General features: G+C 47.4%; 1 protein-coding gene across 13 annotated transcripts in view; it reads left to right on the forward strand.

Moving 5' to 3' along the window:
• Positions 1 to 19793, forward strand: part of MYO9B (myosin IXB) — a 384903-nt gene that overhangs the window by 176942 nt on the left and 188168 nt on the right. For all 13 annotated transcript variants that reach the window (XM_086946942.1, XM_086946951.1, XM_086946943.1 and 10 more), the window contains exons 3-7: positions 9214 to 9308; positions 11202 to 11264; positions 13228 to 13327; positions 15501 to 15601; positions 17766 to 17895. In XM_086946942.1, coding sequence (XP_086803068.1) covers positions 9214 to 9308; positions 11202 to 11264; positions 13228 to 13327; positions 15501 to 15601; positions 17766 to 17895 — 489 coding nt within the window. The remainder of the gene's footprint in view (positions 1 to 9213; positions 9309 to 11201; positions 11265 to 13227; positions 13328 to 15500; positions 15602 to 17765; positions 17896 to 19793) is intronic.

The following is a 19793-nucleotide window of genomic DNA, read 5'->3' on the forward strand; positions in this document are numbered from 1 at the left end:
GCGATTCAGAGTAAAGCTTGTATTGGAATGCATAGCCGGAGTTCAGGATAAGACAGAGGCTTCATTTTATATTATATAAGAGAGGATCAGGTGCCATACAATCAAACAGGAGAAGCGGGGGGCAGGGTAAAAACAGGATATACATGTAATGACCACTATAATTGGTTTGCTCCCGCCGGGGTTCGGTGGTTCGGGGTCACTGGCCTGCGGCCTTAACTGGGTTGACCGTGGTTGCGAACAAAGACCGGTCACCCTTCGCATTTGCACGTTCGAGATCCTGTCTATCCCCCCCGTGGGTGCCGGAATCACCCGGGGAGGTGATAGTGATTGATACCGAGCACGAGATTATGGATCGAACGGTGCATGAGCCATCGCTGCGGTTAATACTGGCAGAACTTTAGGCATTCCGCTCACATGTGGATACTTTGCTGAGCAAGTTGGACTCGCGCCTATCTGAAATTCTCCTGGTGGAACCGGACCCGGCCTTATTGTTGAAACTGGATTCTGCAGCCATTCAAAACGCGGCCATTTTGACTCTGTGCGAGGACCCCGTGAAGAAACGAGTAATGGAATAATCGGATGGTGCCCTGGTGGATGGTGTTCCCGAGGATGGCATGGTATTGCTGAGCTTTTCACCACTGCCGGCTTTGGAGATATCGTCCGGCGTTCCCCTCCCGGAGACTTTTGTCTGTGACTTTCCATCTCTTTTGTGGTCATCTTCTCCTTTCCTGGTGACGCTACGACTCCTGTTCAAGACACATTGGGACTGTTCATCTCAGAGGGAGAGTTTGTCTGCATCTACGGTTCCTGAGGACTCACTGCCTGCTGGTAGCCATGGGCTGATTTCTGCTGACTCTTCTCTTCTTTATTGCTTCTTTGTGTGCCTCTGGGTCTCGCTGGAAGGGGTTCGTGTTTTTGTTCGGAAGGGCCAAGGTTAAGATCGGCTGGATCGGGATGGGTTGGCATGGCTTTTACAAGTGTTGGACCTGCAACTGTTTGCTCTAAGAGGCTGGGCGGTATCTCACGGTACCCTCTAATTTCTCTACATTGCTGTCATAAGGTTATCTTTCACTGATAGGGGGTGGCTGTTTCAGGCGGGGGGTCTAAAGGGGCTGGGAGCCCACATGGATATGCCCTCCTCCGCTCTTCTTTTTCCTACCTTTGGGGTTTTAGTTGTTAGGGGCGACCGGCACGCTGCTAGTGGGGTCAGGCTGTAACCATTTGCAGGGGTGCAGGGTGGGGGGCTGAAGGGGGGGGGGGGGGTTTATTTTGCCCTTATAATTTTCTATGTCCTTCCTTCTTTCTCTTTCTTATTGTAGGGTCAGTATAACTACGAATCATTCAGATTCTTATCGTATGCTTGTACTTCATGCTTTTGCTTTTATGATATCTTGATTTGTGGGCGGGCAGGCCTCGAGTATTGGCGCAACATTGAAATGTATATTGTGTGTTCTTTTGTACCGACCTATATGCTCTGGCGCCAAGTCTCCATTATAGTGGTCATTACATGTATATCCTGTTTTTACCCTGCCCCCTGCTTCTCCTGTTTGATTGTATGGCACCTGATCCTCTCTTATATAATATAAAATGAAACCTCTGTCTTATCCTGAACTCCGGCTATGCATTCCAATACAAGCTTTACTCTGAATCGCTGCTGGACCTTTGAGTTGTCGGCTGATGAGCTGTGTCGTATTGTGATACCAACAAATTTTAATTTGTCTAGCGGCCGGCCCCCGCGGTTGTAGGCCCATTTTTGTATTTCTACTGAATGCTAAAATAAAGGTTTTCAAAAAAAAAAAAAGAAATGTCTGATTTTAATAAAAAGTGTAACAACTATTTTGGTAAAATTAAAATAAGCTCTGGAGCATAGTTCCCAAAAGATCCCGCCCCTTTGATTTCTACTAGTACTTTTCTTCTTTTCAGCTCTGGCTTGACAGCACAGCGGTCTGTTATACCTTTTGTTACCAGCTCTCTAATATATACATTGTGTACACTTTGGGTTCACCTAGAAGGATTTCTCTCTCGCTTCATACTTTTGTATTTTTGATGGGTCATTCCACTTCAGTATTTGTAATTCATTGTATGAGAGACCATTTTGAAAGTCAGAAATACACTTGATCATCACACTTTAAATGTTTTACCTCATCGATGCATTGTATCCAGGAAGCGTATCTCTTGATTATTTAACACTCAGTCCTCTTTAGCTCATATATATCACTGCTTTATTCAGATAACCTAATTATTTCTGGATGTTGGTACTCGCCAATTCAGGCTAGAACCTAGTTCTACTTCACTTTTGCCATACTCAACCTTTGTATCACTGTAACGAAATCCTGTGGTCCTATAATGTGCACTGTGTTATGACATATTTGCTTTTATTGCTGTCTTCAGTCAACACACAGTTGACTTAAGCCTGATGTTTTCTCACCCACCAATGTTTGGCGCACTGAAACCTTCCTTGTTAAATTCCTCACTATATAAAGCGACAAATAAATAAATTAGACTACAAGCCTCTTCACTGAGACATTTATATCCTACCATGAAACCTCCCGGACTGTCTTCTTTCGAAATGGAGAGGCCCTCCATAAGAGTGCAGTTAGACTTTCACCAAGACTGGGGGCTTAGTATACACAACAAAGTCTCCAATTCCTTTGACTCTGATCCACAACATTCCGGTAATGCTGGGACAACTGTGAAACAAGCAATGCCTCACTGCTTCTACCAGGGTGCTTCGAAGAGGCTATCTGTACAAGTCAGCTCTTCGTAAACCAGAGTAATACATGTGCGCGAGTTTTATTGGCAGCCTTCATCGCACTATATGCTTCGGATGCCTTTTTATTGGGATGTTGGTAATTCACATTCACTCATAAGTTCTTCTGGGAAAGAAAGTAGCTGTCTTGTATGTTTTTTTGCTCCTGTAGTTGTGAGCTCATTGTCCTTCCCTCTTCTGTGGAAGAGCTATTCATAAAGTAGCACTTTAGCCGGGACCACCAACCTGCTTCTCCAATAATATCTAGTGTATTTTTGGGGGGATGCAGGTAGGAGAAGGGAATGTTGTTGGTGGTGAGGAAGGAAACATGCTATCGTGACAGATGGCCCTGAAACATGAGATACCATAGATGTTACTGTCCTCTTGTGGTCATTGACCAAATTACTTGTTTATTGTTACAGGAAAAAACACAAGCATTGGCAAAGCCAATGGGTCGTGCCTTTGGGTCATTTTGGCTTTGCCAATGGTTTCTATCCTTGCTGTACAACATCCACCAATCCAGGGGGGCAGGGAGGAGCACCGGAGGAACAGACAACAACCCGTTGTGCAAGGGGAAAGAAGGACTCGTGGAGGATGCTTAACACGAAAGAAAAAAGTAGTGATTGAAAAAGTAACAGTGAAAGATGGAAGCCAGCCATGGCAAAGCGGCTGTGTGCCCTGGGAGAAACAAACACAAGATTGTCAAGCTAGAACATAAAAAAGGTACAAACAAACGAGTGACATGAAAGGCGCACCGTGGTGAACAATAGGCAAGCGTCAAGCTCCGTGTGTTGTTGCTTAGCCCACAATATCACAACAGATAGCACATGCGCAGTCACATAGGCTCGACTTGAGGAGGGTATACAGGCATTCGCAATTTACGCAACAACATTCATAAAGTGACACACGTCTGCAAAAAAGGGTGTGGATAACTGACGTCACCTCAGTTTGAAAACACATTTTTAGAAGTTATGGCTATGGAAGCCCTTTATAAATGCAAACAATTGCAGCGGCTATTTAAATAAGAGAGAAAACATCTATAGCAGTGTCCAGCACGAAAAGGTTCTCTTAGAAAAGGATTGACAGACCCTCACCACAGCTCACTTTCCAGGGGGAAGATGCACGAAATGAGTAGGAGATGCTGGCATGACAATGTGTGAGACCCACTCCTTTTAAAAAATGCGGGTTCTTCGTCCATAACAGGATCATTTGACACCGCGTTCGTCTTAAGATATTCCATTAAGCATCAGTGTTTTAAACACTAAAAGCTAGAAGTGGGCTAAATATGAATTTCTTCCAAACAAATGCATATGCCACCACCCTGCGAATGACTCAGACCCTGGCTGCTTCTGAGCCTCGCATACCAGACGCATGAGACCAGTGAACCGGCGTGGAGATTCTCAAACCTTGTATATACATGGAAGCTGTGTCAGACATGACTGTCAGGAGGGCCAGGAGCACAGGGTCCATGGGGCTGGGTTGTATGGCCGCACGCTGCAGAAAACAAGCGTTGATATCTAAAAATGCTTGTGTATCCGTGCTACCCTGACACCAACACAATACGATACAACTATCTCAAAACTTTAAAGTGGATTATTTTTTCTTCATGGTCTTAAAAAGGAGGGCATCATAGAAATCTGGTGTAATTACAGCCTTGATTTAACTTATATGGTGTGTGTTACATCTGCTTTTCCGTGATTTGTTGGTTTTATTTTGCATATTTAATATCTAAAAATGTAAGAACTGTGTGAAACAAAATAATATGCTACAACGCCAGCCATTGTATACTTTGCTTCTTATTTTTCATTTTTTGTGTGCATTTTGTATGCACGTACATGGAACGGAACAGGGCGGGCTTCAGACAATGTCTCACGCCAGTGTTGTTCAGGATCTTTTCCCCCACACTTGGTGGATCTGGTAATCTTGGGGCTAAGCTTGGTTAGTGTTTAGGTGCTAGGTGTAGCACAGGTTGTACGTTACTCCACTGAGCACCACAGCAGTGACGTACCGCTAGAATAACGGTCCCTTTACCCAAACTATCCATGTGCGCCCACCTTCAATCTAACCCTAGTATTACTAACCCCAAGCCTTACCTTAACCCCAGTTCCTTATCACAAACCTTACCTCCATCAATTCTAACCCTGTCCGTCACCTTGCACCTAACCTGGAACCTTATACGGATCCTTCCATTTAACTTGACCCCAAACCAAAGTCCTAAACATTATCCCTAGCCTCACCATGATCTTAACTGCAAACCGTACCCCAAGCTTACGTCTGACCCCAAGCATGGGCGCCTACCCACCCTGACCCTCCACCTTCACCTTCCTCCAAGCCCAGACTCGATCCTCATCCTGGACTGTGTACGTTCGTTGTAGCTGCGTAGTCTCCGGAGTAGTATCAATGGAAGGCCCGCTGCACAACTCTCCATCAGTACACTGAATGTTATGTAGTGCGGCCCACCATGGAACGATCAAAGGAAAATCCAGATGCCCTGTCAGGTTGGTGAATTTGTTGCAGTAGATCTCCTCTGGGACAATTAGGGGCATTGGCAGTGTGGGTAGCCCTGGGCACTGGGCATTGTAGCTAGCCCTGGGCATTGGGCAGTGTGGGTAGTCCTGAGCATTGGACAGTGTGGCTAGCCCTGGGCATGGGCAGTGTGGCTATCCTTGGGCATTGGGGCTAGCCCTGGGCATTGGGCAGTGTGGCCATCCTTGGGCTTTGTGGCTAGTCCTGGGCAGTGTGGCTAGCCCTGGGCATTGGGCAGTGTGGCTAGCCCTGGGCATTGGGCAGTGTGGCTAGCCCTGGGCATTGGACAGTGAGGCTAGCCCTGGGCATTGGACAGTGAGGCTAGCCCTGGGCATTGGGCAGTGTGGCCATCCTTGGGCTTTGTGGCTAGTCCTGGGCAGTGTGGCTAGCCCTGGGCATTGGGCAGTGTGGCTAGCCCTGGGCATTGGGCAGTGTGGCTAGCCCTGGGCATTGGACAGTGAGGCTAGCCCTGGGCATTGGACAGTGAGGCTAGCCCTGGGCATTGGACAGTGAGGCTAGCCCTGGGCATTGGGCAGTGTGGCCATCCTTGGGCTTTGTGGCTAGTCCTGGGCAGTGTGGCTAGCCCTGGGCATTGGGCAGTGTGGCTAGCCCTGGGCATTGGGCAGTGTGGCTAGCCCTGGGCATTGGGCAGTGTGGCTAGCCCTGGGCATTGGGCAGTGAGGCTAGCCCTGGGCATTGGGCAGTGTGGCTAGCCCTGGGCATTGGGCAGTGTGGGTAGCCCTGGGCATTGGGCAGTGTGGGTAGTCCTGAGCATTGGACAGTGTGGCTAGCCCTGGGCATGGGCAGTGTGGCTATCCTTGGGCATTGGGGCTAGCCCTGGGCATTGGGCAGTGTGGCCATCCTTGGGCTTTGTGGCTAGTCCTGGGCAGTGTGGCTAGCCCTGGGCATTGGGCAGTGTGGCTAGCCCTGGGCATTGGGCAGTGTGGCTAGCCCTGGGCATTGGACAGTGAGGCTAGCCCTGGGCATTGGACAGTGAGGCTAGCCCTGGGCATTGGACAGTGAGGCTAGCCCTGGGCATTGGGCAGTGTGGCCATCCTTGGGCTTTGTGGCTAGTCCTGGGCAGTGTGGCTAGCCCTGGGCATTGGGCAGTGTGGCTAGCCCTGGGCATTGGGCAGTGTGGCTAGCCCTGGGCATTGGACAGTGAGGCTAGCCCTGGGCATTGGACAGTGAGGCTAGCCCTGGGCATTGGACAGTGAGGCTAGCCCTGGGCATTGGGCAGTGTGGCCATCCTTGGGCTTTGTGGCTAGTCCTGGGCAGTGTGGCTAGCCCTGGGCATTGGGCAGTGTGGCTAGCCCTGGGCATTGGGCAGTGTGGCTAGCCCTGGGCATTGGGCAGTGTGGCTAGCCCTGGGCATTGGGCAGTGAGGCTAGCCCTGGGCATTGGGCAGTGTGGCTAGCCCTGGGCATTGGGCAGTGTGGGTAGCCCTGGGCATTGGGCAGTGTGGGTAGCCCTGGGCATTGGACAGTGAGGCTAGCCCTGGGCATTGGGCAGTGTGGGTAGCCCTGGGCATTGGACAGTGAGGCTAGCCCTGGGCATTGGGCAGTGTGGGTAGTCCTGAGCATTGGACAGTGTGGCTAGCCCTGGGCATGGGCAGTGTGGCTATCCTTGGGCAGTGTGGCTAGCCCTGGGCATGGGCAGTGTGGGTAGTCCTGAGCATTGGGCATTGGGGCTAGCCCTGGGCATTGGACAGTGTGGCCATCCTTGGACTTTGTGGCTAGTCCTGGGCAGTGTGGCTAGCCCTGGGCATTGGGCAGTGTGGCTAGCCCTGGGCATTGGGCAGTGTGGCTAGCCCTGGGCATTGGACAGTGAGGCTAGCCCTGGGCATTGGACAGTGAGGCTAGCCCTGGGCATTGGGCAGTGTGGCCATCCTTGGGCTTTGTGGCTAGTCCTGGGCAGTGTGGCTAGCCCTGGGCATTGGGCAGTGTGGCTAGCCCTGGGCATTGGGCAGTGTGGCTAGCCCTGGGCATTGGACAGTGAGGCTAGCCCTGGGCATTGGGCAGTGTGGCTAGCCCTGGGCATTGGGCAGTGTGGCTAGCCCTGGGCATTGGGCAGTGTGGGTAGCCCTGGGCATTGGGCAGTGTGGGTAGCCCTGGGCATTGGGCAGTGTGGGTAGCCCTGGGCATTGGACAGTGAGGCTAGCCCTGGGCATTGGGCAGTGTGGGTAGCCCTGGGCATTGGACAGTGAGGCTAGCCCTGGGCTTTGGGCAGTGTGGGTAGTCCTGAGCATTGGACAGTGTGGCTAGCCCTGGGCATGGGCAGTGTGGCTATCCTTGGGCAGTGTGGCTAGCCCTGGGCATGGGCAGTGTGGGTAGTCCTGAGCATTGGACAGTGTGGCTAGCCCTGGGCATGGGCAGTGTGGCTATCCTTGGGCATTGGGGCTAGCCCTGGGCATTGGGCAGTGTGGCCATCCTTGGGCTTTGTGGCTAGTCCTGGGCAGTGTGGCTAGTCCTGGGCAGTGTGGCTAGCCCTGGGCATTGGGCAGTGTGGCTAGCCCTGGGCATTGGACAGTGAGGCTAGCCCTGGGCATTGGACAGTGAGGCTAGCCCTGGGCATTGGACAGTGAGGCTAGCCCTGGGCATTGGACAGTGTGGCTATCCTTGGGCATTGGGGCTAGCCCTGTGCGTTGGGGCTAAACCTGGGCATTGGTCAGTGTGGGTAGCCCTGGGCATGGGCAGTGTGGCCATCCTTGGGCTTTGTGGCTAGTCCTGGGCAGTGAGGCTAGCCCTGGGCATTGGGCAGTGTGGGTAGCCCTGGGCATGGGCAGTGTGGCCATCCTTGGGCTTTGTGGCTAGTCCTGGGCAGTGAGGCTAGCCCTGGGCATTGGGCAGTGTGGCTATCCTCGGGCATTGGGGCTAGCCCTGGGCGTTGGGGCTAGCCCTGGGCATTGGTTAGTGTGGGTAGACCTGGGCATTGGGGCTAGGCCTGCCCCTTAATATGGTGACGTTGCTCAGTACCTATTTGGGAAGGAGCCCTGGTGATGCCATGTGAATATAATCAGTGAACTGTAATTTTCATGTTGACGCAATCCCTGTGCGGCCGCAGAGCACCGCCTATGTTTATAGGGTGCTCCCGAAATGGAAAGTAGGCAGAGGAAGCGGGACTTGGGGAGGAACTGGTTTCGAGCATTGAGTTGTTGGACACGGATGAAACGCTGAACGATTCTAAAGTATTTACAAAGCTTTTTGGGGAACAAATGGGGGTGTTATAAAACAAAAAGTTTAAAAACGTTTATTTCCAGTGTATATGGTACATTGTTGCGTGCCCAGAAGAAGCTAATGTTAGAAAATCTGCCTTACTCTTCCGGTCCTTCTCAGGCATGAAGTGTTGCTGCATTAAATACGTTGGATTTGCTCTTTATAATGTTACCCTGGTATATATGTATTTATGTTGGGTTTTTAGTGTAGGCATATATACAGAAATGAAAAGGTTCGTACTGAATTTGGTAAAGGGCCAATACGGAACACTTATGACGTCATATAATGGTTTTCCAGTGAAAATTATTACTGTGGAATCATAAAGTTACTGGGAATGTGGGGCTTTAATGGCAGGCGTGTCGAACCGTCTCTTGCAGGTGAAGCAGTGACGTAGCAATGGTATTGCCCCCACGTAGGTTCTAAAACACCACCATAATAAGGGTTCAGGAGCGCCCCACCCCCGAGTCACTAACCATGGCTCCGGTTCGGAGTTCAAGAGTTTCCGGAAGCAGGCACTTTAAGAACGGAAGCCCGAGCTGGGCTTGTGACTTCAGCAGTGACGTGTCTAGGACCCTTTGTGATGAGTGAACCATGGGGTGGGCACAGAGGCGCTGAGCAGTTCTGCACTCCAGGCCTCGTGTGGCTCTGGGGGGCCCTGGGAGCCTGTCTCTTGACACACTGAGCACGTATTTAACATGTTGCTTTTTATCTTAATTCCAACAGGCATTTGGGAACGCGAAAACAGCTCACAACAACAACTCCAGCCGCTTCGGGAAGTTCATTCAAGTCAACTATTTGGAGAACGGCATCGTCCGGGGGTGAGTTTTACCTTTAGGGCTCAGAATGTAACTTCACGCGGGAGTGAGGGTGGTACACCCCCTTAATAAAGGCATTTTCGATAAATAGTAGGGTACTTTGTCAGAGATGGTGATTTGTCTGTCGGATTTCACCAGGAATTATTACATAAACCCATATAAAAACTCACACACACGCTCCCTCGCTGTTTTGAAAGTCCTCAAAAATGTTGGTTATTTTTCAAAATATTGTCTTTTCTCTCAGTTTGTACTCCTACCAATCCGCATTCCTCCCTCCCTCTTCACTTCCCTGTAGGCCCCTCTCACGTGCCCTACTTGTATTAAAGTGCATTTTAACATTATATGCAATAGTGATTGCTGGGAAATCTGAAGCCCCCCAATCTCGCTGGCCAAGCTACACCCCTGTTAGGGCTCAAAGGAGAACCATTTATTGAATGCTAGTACACCAGGCCTTATCCAGGGAACAGTGTCGCAGAAGGGCGCCTGCAGTGATGTCACAGTAGTGCGCCTGCAGTGATTTCACATTAGGGCACCTGCGGTGATGTCACAGAAGTGCACCTGCGGTGATGTCACAGAAGGGCACCTGCGGTGATGTCACAGAAGGGCGCCTGTGGTGGTGTCACAGTAGTGCACCTGCAGTGATGTCACAGTAGGGCGCCTGCGGTGATGTCACAGTAGGGCGCCTGCGGTGATGTCACAGGGGTCGCGTCCATCTAGCCTGGTGTCTCTTGGACCCTTATTATCCGCAGAGCAGGCGTGGCACCCATGGAACGCTGTCACGGAGGGTTTGAAAACCAAACCAAGTGACCTCAAATGAAGCGATGTTCTGGAGACTGTGAAGCACTGTAAACAGTTGCCATACTGTCGTTTGAGCCGTGCTGTGTCACACTATGTTTGTGTGATATGAAATCTCTTTAAGTTCCAGTATCCACTACTGTAGGGACCATGAAACCTCTGTGCCGGGTTCAGGGCCCACCTTTTTGCCGAGGCCACTTTGGACGCAGACCTCTCGTTCGCCCTGGTGGTGGGATGCTGACCCATACAGTCCTGCACTCAAGGGAGTTGGAGAGGACGGAGTGGCCTGGTGTGACCTCACAGGTGGGACACACTTCTGAAAGATCTTTCCTTAGACCTCAGCAAAGTGTGAGTTGCCGCCCGCCCTAAGGTGACAAAAGGATGGAAAGGACGACCCTTCCCTGCCCGGGGCCGGGGCTTTCGATGAAGGGAGAGGGGCATTTGGTATGTTGTAGCCTTGGTTTGATTCCTCTGAGCCAGTATGGAGTTTGTTTACAATGATGCGCCAAAGGGAAGCCTAGAGCCCTGAAGGTGATGTCCCAGTGATTGTTTCACTCAGTTATGTACCATGGCGTAATGACCTCTAGGTTTGGTCACCTTTGGACGATCGTAGACATATTGTATACCTCTCAGTTCCCTTGTGTCATAGTCGTGGAACTATGTGTTTTCCCCCAAAATCCATGAACTTCTGCTGAGTTTGATAAAACCCTCAACTTATATATTGAAGGCGCCTTCAGTGGAGGGAAAAACCAGGTCCTCCTCATCAGATCCACATTGGGGACATAAACATTCTAGAATGTTCATTTGTGTGATGACCTCAGCCTGGGTTTTAAAACCTGTGGTGACGTCATTCACCTGATGTAATGCACCTTTTAAAATCATGATGTTTCTTATAAGACTTGGGACGATTTTTGAAAAAATTAAAATCCCAGCCAGTAGATAGGGCACCGAAAACTCAGACACTTGGAGCTGTTACTGGGGGCAGCCTCTGACTGACTTTGTTACACACACACGGTAAAGATTTCCTCATGTGGCATACACCCTCAGCGCACTTTTGTTTTTCTGCAGGACATTAAGATGTTTGTATCTTTTTTGCACCAGGGCTGTTGTTGAGAAATATCTTCTTGAAAAGTCTCGCCTGGTCTCTCAAGAAAAAAATGAAAGGTAAGAAAATAATGAATGTAGCTCGAGCAAAGTGCTTTGCCTTTGTTAAAACTTCATGCTTTTGTTTTTGTCATTCCTGCAAATCTAAGCTATTTCTTCTTCAACTTGAAAAACATCCCCTAACTCTCAATTGATTGAAGCTTAGTTTTCTCTCCTCCCCAAAGCTCCTTCAGAGCACCTCGTCAGCTTGTCTGCTTTTTACTGCATCCACAGAGCGCTTCTTGCACTGCACTGGGTGGGTTCTCTAAAGCCCACAACGACCAGTTCTTCGAGCAGATGTTTGGTACTTGTGGTGACCAGGACTTGAGGGCGGCAAAGCTGACCCTTGATTGGTCACATTGTGGAATGCTGACCAGATCACACGCCTCCCATGCATGTGTTCTTAACAAGGCCGAGGACGCTTTTTTTGGTGTCGATGAATGCACAATAGTCATTTTGTTTTAATATTTGCACAGCTGCCACTGCGACGCTTTTCACGTCTCCAGATTCATTGTGTGTTGCATATTCTAGGTGTGAAAAACGTTTGTATTGGTGGCATAGGGATATTTACTAGGCCTGGGAGTAATTTTAATTACGCCAGAGTAATTGGAGTGATTTCGGTAATTCCGCATTAGTCTTTGATGCGAAATTACTATAAAGGGTAATTTTATACTAAGAAAATAGCGCTAAATGCAGAGAGTAAGTTGAGGGGAAAATTGCGCAGCTATCTGCCTTCTGTTGCATTTAGCGCTATTTCTTAACAAAAGATGCATCTTCTGTTTTTTTGGGGACGTAACAAGACATTTTTGTCTAAAATAAGCGCACTATATACTTACTTTGTCTTCTTGCATAATTACTCTTAATTACGCGTCATTTTGCAGTACTTCTACGTATTATTCAACAGCAAATTATGTGCATTACGCCCAATCTTAATATTTACATCTTGGGTATCTTTCTGATGTTTTGCTGTGGTAGATGTAAACATATGAAGCATTTTAGGATAAAAAGTTTTGTTCGTCTTGAATTCAAGAGAACAGATAAAGGGCAGCACACTAAGAGAGTTGCATTATAATGCTGTCTTTAAATTCCTGGGTGCTCGCTTCGTAAATACTGGAATGAGAGTAGAAATCGAAGGCTGTTAGAAGCATGTGGTTATTGTATATCATTTATGTACATCAGTCTTGCGTCACTGCGCTAGTCCAGGGCATGTGTCTGCGCTGCAGACCGGAGTATTATTTGGTTTTGTGGATGCGGGTGGTCAGAAGGGTGAGCATGTCACTTTGTGTCAGTTGTGAGTTTTGGAGGGTGAGACCAGGGCACTCTACCAGATGTCTTCCATATTTCCTCAGACTCTGGGTGTTCGTCCTCTCAATTGTTTGTGCTGGAGGTACAGTGACCCCCAAAATATGAGGGTTTGTGCTGCAGACCATGCCAATAATATTCAACAAAAACATAGTTTTTACAGATAGAGGCAATGCTTGTGAAGTACACAGAGGGAGTTAACTCATTGTAGAAGCGCTAAGTTGTTTATTCATCGGGGATGGTGAGAGGTTTGCTCAGGAGATACTGCCCGGTCTGTGAAACCCTGGCCGTACCTTAATCGTGAGTAAGTGGCAGTGCTTATATAGCTCCTCTGCAAACTGAAATGCCTGTTGGTAATTACTGGTACTCTAAACCAAATCGGTTTGTGTAATAATGTATTTGAGCCTATGAAGGTGAGCGAAAGCAGGTGGTGTGTAGTGGTTTTCAGTTTCACGTGCCATTGCATTACATAAAAGGCAGGTAATGCCATGAGAATATGCATCACCTGGCCAATCAGAGTGTTGGATTCTCCTCCTATTCTTGTACACCAAACACGTTAATTTTAAGATATATGATTTAGGAGCACACAATTAATAATCTGGATGTGTAACGGAAATGGCTTGAAACAAATGTGAATTAAAGTTATTGACGATAAATACTTCTGGTTTATTTCAACTTGTAGGAACTACCACGTGTTCTACTATCTGCTCCTTGGGGTCAGTGAGGAGGAACGCCGGGAGTTCCATCTGAAGCAACCAGAAGATTATTTCTACCTCAACCAGGTGAGAGAAGGACAACATCAAAATGGCGCAAATGGTTTGTTGCTCTCGATTCTCAAATACCTTGGATGGCGAGAACTTGTCTGTAGGTTGCACGCATCAGTGGAAGTAGGCGTCCGCTCTTGACCAGATTTAATGATTATGGACTAATCACCTCCTCTACCAAAGTAGGAACCACTTAGCAACAGTAATGGCTCAAAAAACGAATTTTTGGTGCTAGGCAGTAACTGTCAGCGGTTCTTGGCACTTTGGCCTTCTTTTCAAGGAAATGCACCTACAGCAGTGGAAATGGCTGAGTTGCCTTTTTTCCTGGTAAAGTCTTTAACCAAAGAGAAACAAAAAAAAAAAAAGTCCCTAATCTGTTTTCATGTACCTTCTTGTCTTTTGTATCTTATTGATACCCATTGCACTCTGAATCTATTGCAACTAGATTGTATTGTACTGTATAGCCTGCTTTCCAACACATGATTTACATATTTACCTTTGTATAGAGTAGGGACTTTTTTTGTTGCGCTTTGGTGGTACCCCTTCTTTTATTAAAGTCCTTAACCAACCATCACAGATCAGTGCAGTGTCTTCTGCCTCTTTCTTTCAAATAAGGGCTTGTAAAAGCACTTGTGGGTTCTGTCACCATTAATTCTGGATTACATTATGCAAACCTGTCTCCTGTGGGTCGGTCTGTAGATTGCAAAGGGTTCAGTACTTGGTGGTGCAGCTTCTCCACAATCTCTGCAGGTTTGATGGGGTGTCGGCGGCACGGCAGAGTCTGCACTAACTGATGGTCTTGAAGCGAGTTCAATTCAAGGGTCTCTGCTTCTTTCACAAAACCTTCTGTGAGCCTCGCTCCCAGCTGTTACCCAGATATTCTTTTAAGTGGTTTCTTAAGTCCAGTTATTTCTCCTAGTGGTTGTTCCACTTTTGCAAGACCTAAACTTGGAAAACATGCCTTCTCTCCATGGAATGCTTTCCCTCTTCATCTTCACAAGTGGGAAAAGTAGCGCTGGTCCAGTTTAGTACCAGGACTCACGTTTTCTGCTTAGTCCCCTTGTAGCTGGATATTCGTTCTAGTGCCATGACGCCTTCGGGCATCGGTACACACTTTATAGGTGCCTTATTCATGGATTCACAGTTATAAGTCTTATATAAAACTTTTGCATTTACATTTGCCAAAATATCACATCCTTTATGATCTTGTCCCTGGGGCTAGGAGTACACCGAGTCCATCTTTAAAGACCCCCAGTGCTTGTTTTGCAGCTTGCTGTTCTTAAATATTTCGAAAGCATTTTCCTAGGTTCACACTTAAAAATGTCTCTGATCATTGAATACAAAATAATTGACTGAACCAAGCACCTATCCCTCAATTTGATCATCAATTTTCTGGCAATGCACAGCCCTGTCTAACTCATTCTACTAACCCTCTTTAGTGTTCTTCTTATTTACCTATTTCATGGTCTAGGATAGCAGATTGTGTTTAAGAACCTTTGTTTCATTTTACCCCTAGTAAAATCTCTTAATATATTATTCAATTTGTGATAGGTCACCTTTTGGAAAAGCTATTCTGAGAGATCCCTATTTGATGCCTTCAACCCCTGTGGTCTGCTTTCACGTGCTTCTGTCCTGCCTGTGTATGGTTGGGTCATAATTCCTACAAGCCGAGCTTAAACGGCAGAAATCCTTGCAATATGATTCTTTTAGGGAATCGAAGTTGCAGTTGAGACTTCCGGCCATTTGGGCCTGTCTTAGGGGACAGGCTCTCAGCAAACTTATATACTGGATTTCTCTGCAGATAGAGCAAAGTGTTCACAGAAATCTGGAAGTAGCCCCACTCGGCTGGAAGGTATGCTGCCAAGAGGCTGCACCGATTTAGAATGGGACTTGTCTAGTTGGCTGTGGGCCGCATTTTGAGAATGAGCCCATTCTAGCTGGCTGGGCCCCATTCTGTTAAGGGTGCCTGCCCCCTGTTTGTAGAGGGTCTCTCCTAGTTGGCAAAAACTTTGCGTTAAAATTCATGCATGGAAAATAGCTGTGTGGGTGGAATTGCTTTACAATGCAAGTATCTCCTTCCTGTTCATGATGCTTAAAGTAGAGATAAGACACTAGAATTAACTCAGCCTGTCTGATTTTCTGTCTTCTGTTCACTTTATTTTTGGTCAACCTCCTTTCTCTTTTCTTTCAGAATAACTTTAATATTGACGATGGTGAAGACCTTCGGCATGACTTCGAACGGCTCAAGCAGGCCATGGAGATGGTGGGCTTCCTACCCGCAACCAAGAAGCAGTAAGTACCTGCGCCCTACCTGCTGAGGTCGCGGACTGCAAGGGAGATAGTTTGTGTTTAGAAGCAGCGCTTGTATTGTCCTGCTTGTATCGTCTCCTTTTAGAAGTGAGTGACAGTCTTATGCGAAAACTGTAAGGGCTTCCAAAAGGCCTCAGGGTTGACGCAGAAACCTCCAGATACTGTGTAAATTAGATATGTGACTGACTCTGACAGAGTGTTCTACTTTAACAGGGCCGCTGTCTTCGCTCTTCTCCACCATCCTCCTCATAAGAGGGCTGCCGGGTACTGCATATCCATACTTATTGAAAAGTGTTAGAAAAAGCTGAAAACCATTCCTGAAATCAAGGAAGCCAGCCTTATGTTCCGTTTATGAAGCCCAGTGTAACGGGAACACTGGATTGAAGAGTTCAGTTTTTCCATGATTGATAAAATACTGAATTTTGGCTTTTCCTTTCAGTACCTCTTATAGACACAGGCTCCTTACTCCCAGGCTGCCCCCGGTACCTCAGGAGGTATTTCTTATAAATGACAGGAGCAGAAGATACTATTGTGTCCTGCTCCCTGATCCTTGCACTGCCCTTGTTGTTGAAGTAGATGCAGAGGGTGTGCAGGGAATGGTACTCAATGTGGAAGTCCAGGTGTGCAGAGCATGGTAATGACGTGTAGAAGTGACATCACTCTAGGCTGAATACTACTGAGAGTTTGCCAAGCAAGACGTGGTGCGCAGGACCCGGCACATAGTGAGAAAGGCAAATATGGTGCATCCAGAAGCTCAGTAGCTGGGAGTTCGAAGGAAGCTTTCCCTATAGTTTGCCTCTTATCTCCCCCTTGATGTGTGTCATCAGCGACTGAGATGCTGTGCTGCGAAGCGCACAGTGTGAAGCATTGGACATCCGATATGAGGAGCCAGAGGGAACCTGGGTCTGGTGGCTCAGTGGACGAATGCATTCACTGCAGATCTGTGTTTGACCTCAAGGTCTCGGGTTGAAATCGTGGCGGGACCATTCAGCCCTTTAGCCTTGTAAGGTCCACAAATTGAGTACCACTGAGTTGGGAAAAAATAAACATCTGTTATTTTTGCTCCAAGATGCACTTAGAGTGAAGGTGCTCTTTATAAATGCACGTTATGTTATCGAATATGTCATTTTGATGTGAAAATTTTGTATTACGGATTCGGTTAACATTGTGAGGTTATAAACAGAATCTGCAGTGACCTTCCACGTTCCCAAGACTATTTCTGGAAAAGAACGAACCATGTGTAATTTTCTTGATTTGAGAGTATATTTTAGTACTTCAAGTTATACCATTACGGACACCTAAAATCTTCACCTGTTGAGTGTGCGCATCTCTTTGTCCGGCCTCTTCTCACTCACTTAAACATCAAGCAGTAATACTGTGCACACAAAGGAGAACAAACGACACAGAATAATGTCCCTCCCCCAACCTATAAGACAAAACAGGGACATTGCAGAACTTCCTCCCATGGTTTTATAGGATTGGAAAACAGCTGAGAGTGGCCTCGTCAACTTCTTAAACTAAACAAGAACTCACACCGCCCGGCAGCCTGTAAAACGGGAACAAGCCTGTAATGTGCTCTTCCGTCACCTCTGTCTCCACCTCAACAGCCTATAAAAGTAAATAACAAGAAAGCCCTGCCCCCTTTTCCTATAAAACTTTCTTTATTGAATGCACTACCCTGCAGTGTCCTGCATTAAAACTAACGTTGTTCCTATCGCTTCAAGTGACAACTATGCACCATTACATCAAACATTAAGCTGTAATGCAAGTACAAGCTTTTTTCTTATTACACAAGATGTTTCCAGCAGAGAACTTGATCCCCTTGCCTGTTGACATCTCTGGAACTTGTTGGCTTCAGTTCCTGCTTCTTTTCTTTTTTTGACCCTTTGCTCTGTGGTCACATTTATCCTCTCGGATACCAATGATACCCCGTGTTTTCTGCTCTGTTGTTCAGTAGTGTAGTTTGTCCCTCGTAGAGGTCAACACGACCCATAAATCTCCAGCCCAATGCTAGAAGTCCTTCATGGTGGAAGGTCTTCAGAAGTTTGCATGTACAAGAGTTTGGTGGGTGGCGTGATCTTTGTACTGAGGCGCGCCGATTGTTAGTGCTTTCTCTCTAACCTAGACCCATTGCTTTCTCGTACAGGATTTTTTCGGTGCTCTCGGCTATCTTGTACTTGGGTAATGTTACATACAAACGAAAGTCAAACGGGAGAGATGAAGGCCTGGAGGTCGGGCCACCAGAGGTCTTGGACATTCTCTCGCAGCTTCTCCAGGTATGTTTTTTGTAAATTGCGATTTGTATGTATAGTGTGTACATATGGAGTATGGACTGGAGGCCCTCTTTTACGTCCTTTAGACTCGGTACTCTGTTGTATTTGGCCTGTCTGTCCCCGACTTCTGAGGAAAGCGTCTAACACAGAAGTCTGCAAACTTTTTTAGGTTGAGCCCCCCCCAGCTGAATTTATTTAGATGTCGGGCCCCCCCACCACTTGACAAAAAATTCTGGAACTTGGTATTCTACATAATCGACCGTCACCCGCATTTCCCAGTCCATATCTGGCTAATAATGTTAAACACAGTAAGAGTGTTATGAAACTGCAGGTTTGCAAGTTGGTGCGGTGAAATGAGAGGCTTACTACACAATCCAAAACTACATTTTTCAAGATAAAATGTGTGCAAATTGTAACGGGTTCTCCACTTAATTCTTGCAAAGCCTCCTCAAAGAAACTTCTGTGGTCAATAAAATGAGTACCATTCAAAGACTATGCTCTCCACTGAGAAGCACTGTAGAGTTACATTTATTTCACCGCATTTTTTATTTCACCGCATTTATTCAGGCCGTACTTGCATGTTTCCAAAGCCTCGTGCTTGTGTATGGCATTGCAGGAACCTCAGGAACAAATCCTTGTGCTTGTTTAGTTTTTCATGCCGTACTTGCATGTTTTCAAAGCCTCGTGCTTGTGTTTGGCATCGCAGCATCCATGCATCCATCCACCCACCCATCCATCATGCACCCACCCATCCACCCATCCATTATGCCCCCATCCATCCATCATGCATGCATCCATCCATCATTCATCCATCCATCCATCATTCATCCATCCATCCTTCCATCATGCATATATCCATCCCCCCATACATCCACCACCCACACATCATGCATCCATCCTTCCACCCACACATCATGCATCCATCCTTCCACCCATCCATCATCCATCCATGCATCCATCATGCACCCATCCATCCTGCACCCATCCATCCATCCATCATGCATCCACCCATCATTCATTCATCCATCCACCCATCATGCATCCATCCATCCCTCATACATCCACATGCATCCATCCATTATTCACCCATCATGCACCCATCCATCCCCCCATACATCCACCAGCCACACATCATGCATCCATACATCCACCCATCCATCATCCATCCATCCATCATCCATCCATGCATCCATCATGCACCCACCAATCCATCCACCCATCATGCATTCATCTATCATGCATCCATCCATCCATATATTCCATCATTCATCCATCCATCCATCCCCCCCATACACCATCCACCCATCCATCCATCATCCATCCATCATCCATCCATGCACCCATCCATCAGGCATCCATCCATCCATTCATCCCATCACCCATACATCTACCACCAACCTCTTGGCACACTATAATGTAATGCAGAATTGTACTTATTTCATGCATAATTATAGTTATTTCACAAAGCCTTGTGCTTGTGTTTTGTTTTTCATGCAGTACTTGCATGTTTCCAGAGCATCGACCAGAGCAGGAACCTCTTGTGCATTACAATAAGTTGACATTGCAGGAACCTAGCTTCGTGCTTGTGTTTGGCATTTGACACTGCATTACAATAAGTTACCGCATTACAATAAGTTGACAGTCGCGGTAAGCGTTGTAATCGCATGCGATGTTAACGGCATTGCGCTGTTGTCGCATGCATAGTGAATGCATGCGATTCAAACGATACTGGGATGTAAAAGTCGTGGTGTGATGGCACCGCGATCTTTTGACATCGATGTAATGGGTGTTTCCCGTCTTTTAAAGACCTTTTGACGTGTTAATGATGTGTTGATAGTCTTCCCCCCCTTCTTAGGGCCCCTGCAGCTCCACTCTGCCTCGCCGCCGTAGAAAACAATAAA

Source organism: Lissotriton vulgaris, chromosome 12, assembly GCF_964263255.1.
Source record: "Lissotriton vulgaris chromosome 12, aLisVul1.2, whole genome shotgun sequence".
NCBI classification, from domain to species: Eukaryota; Metazoa; Chordata; class Amphibia; order Caudata; family Salamandridae; genus Lissotriton; species Lissotriton vulgaris.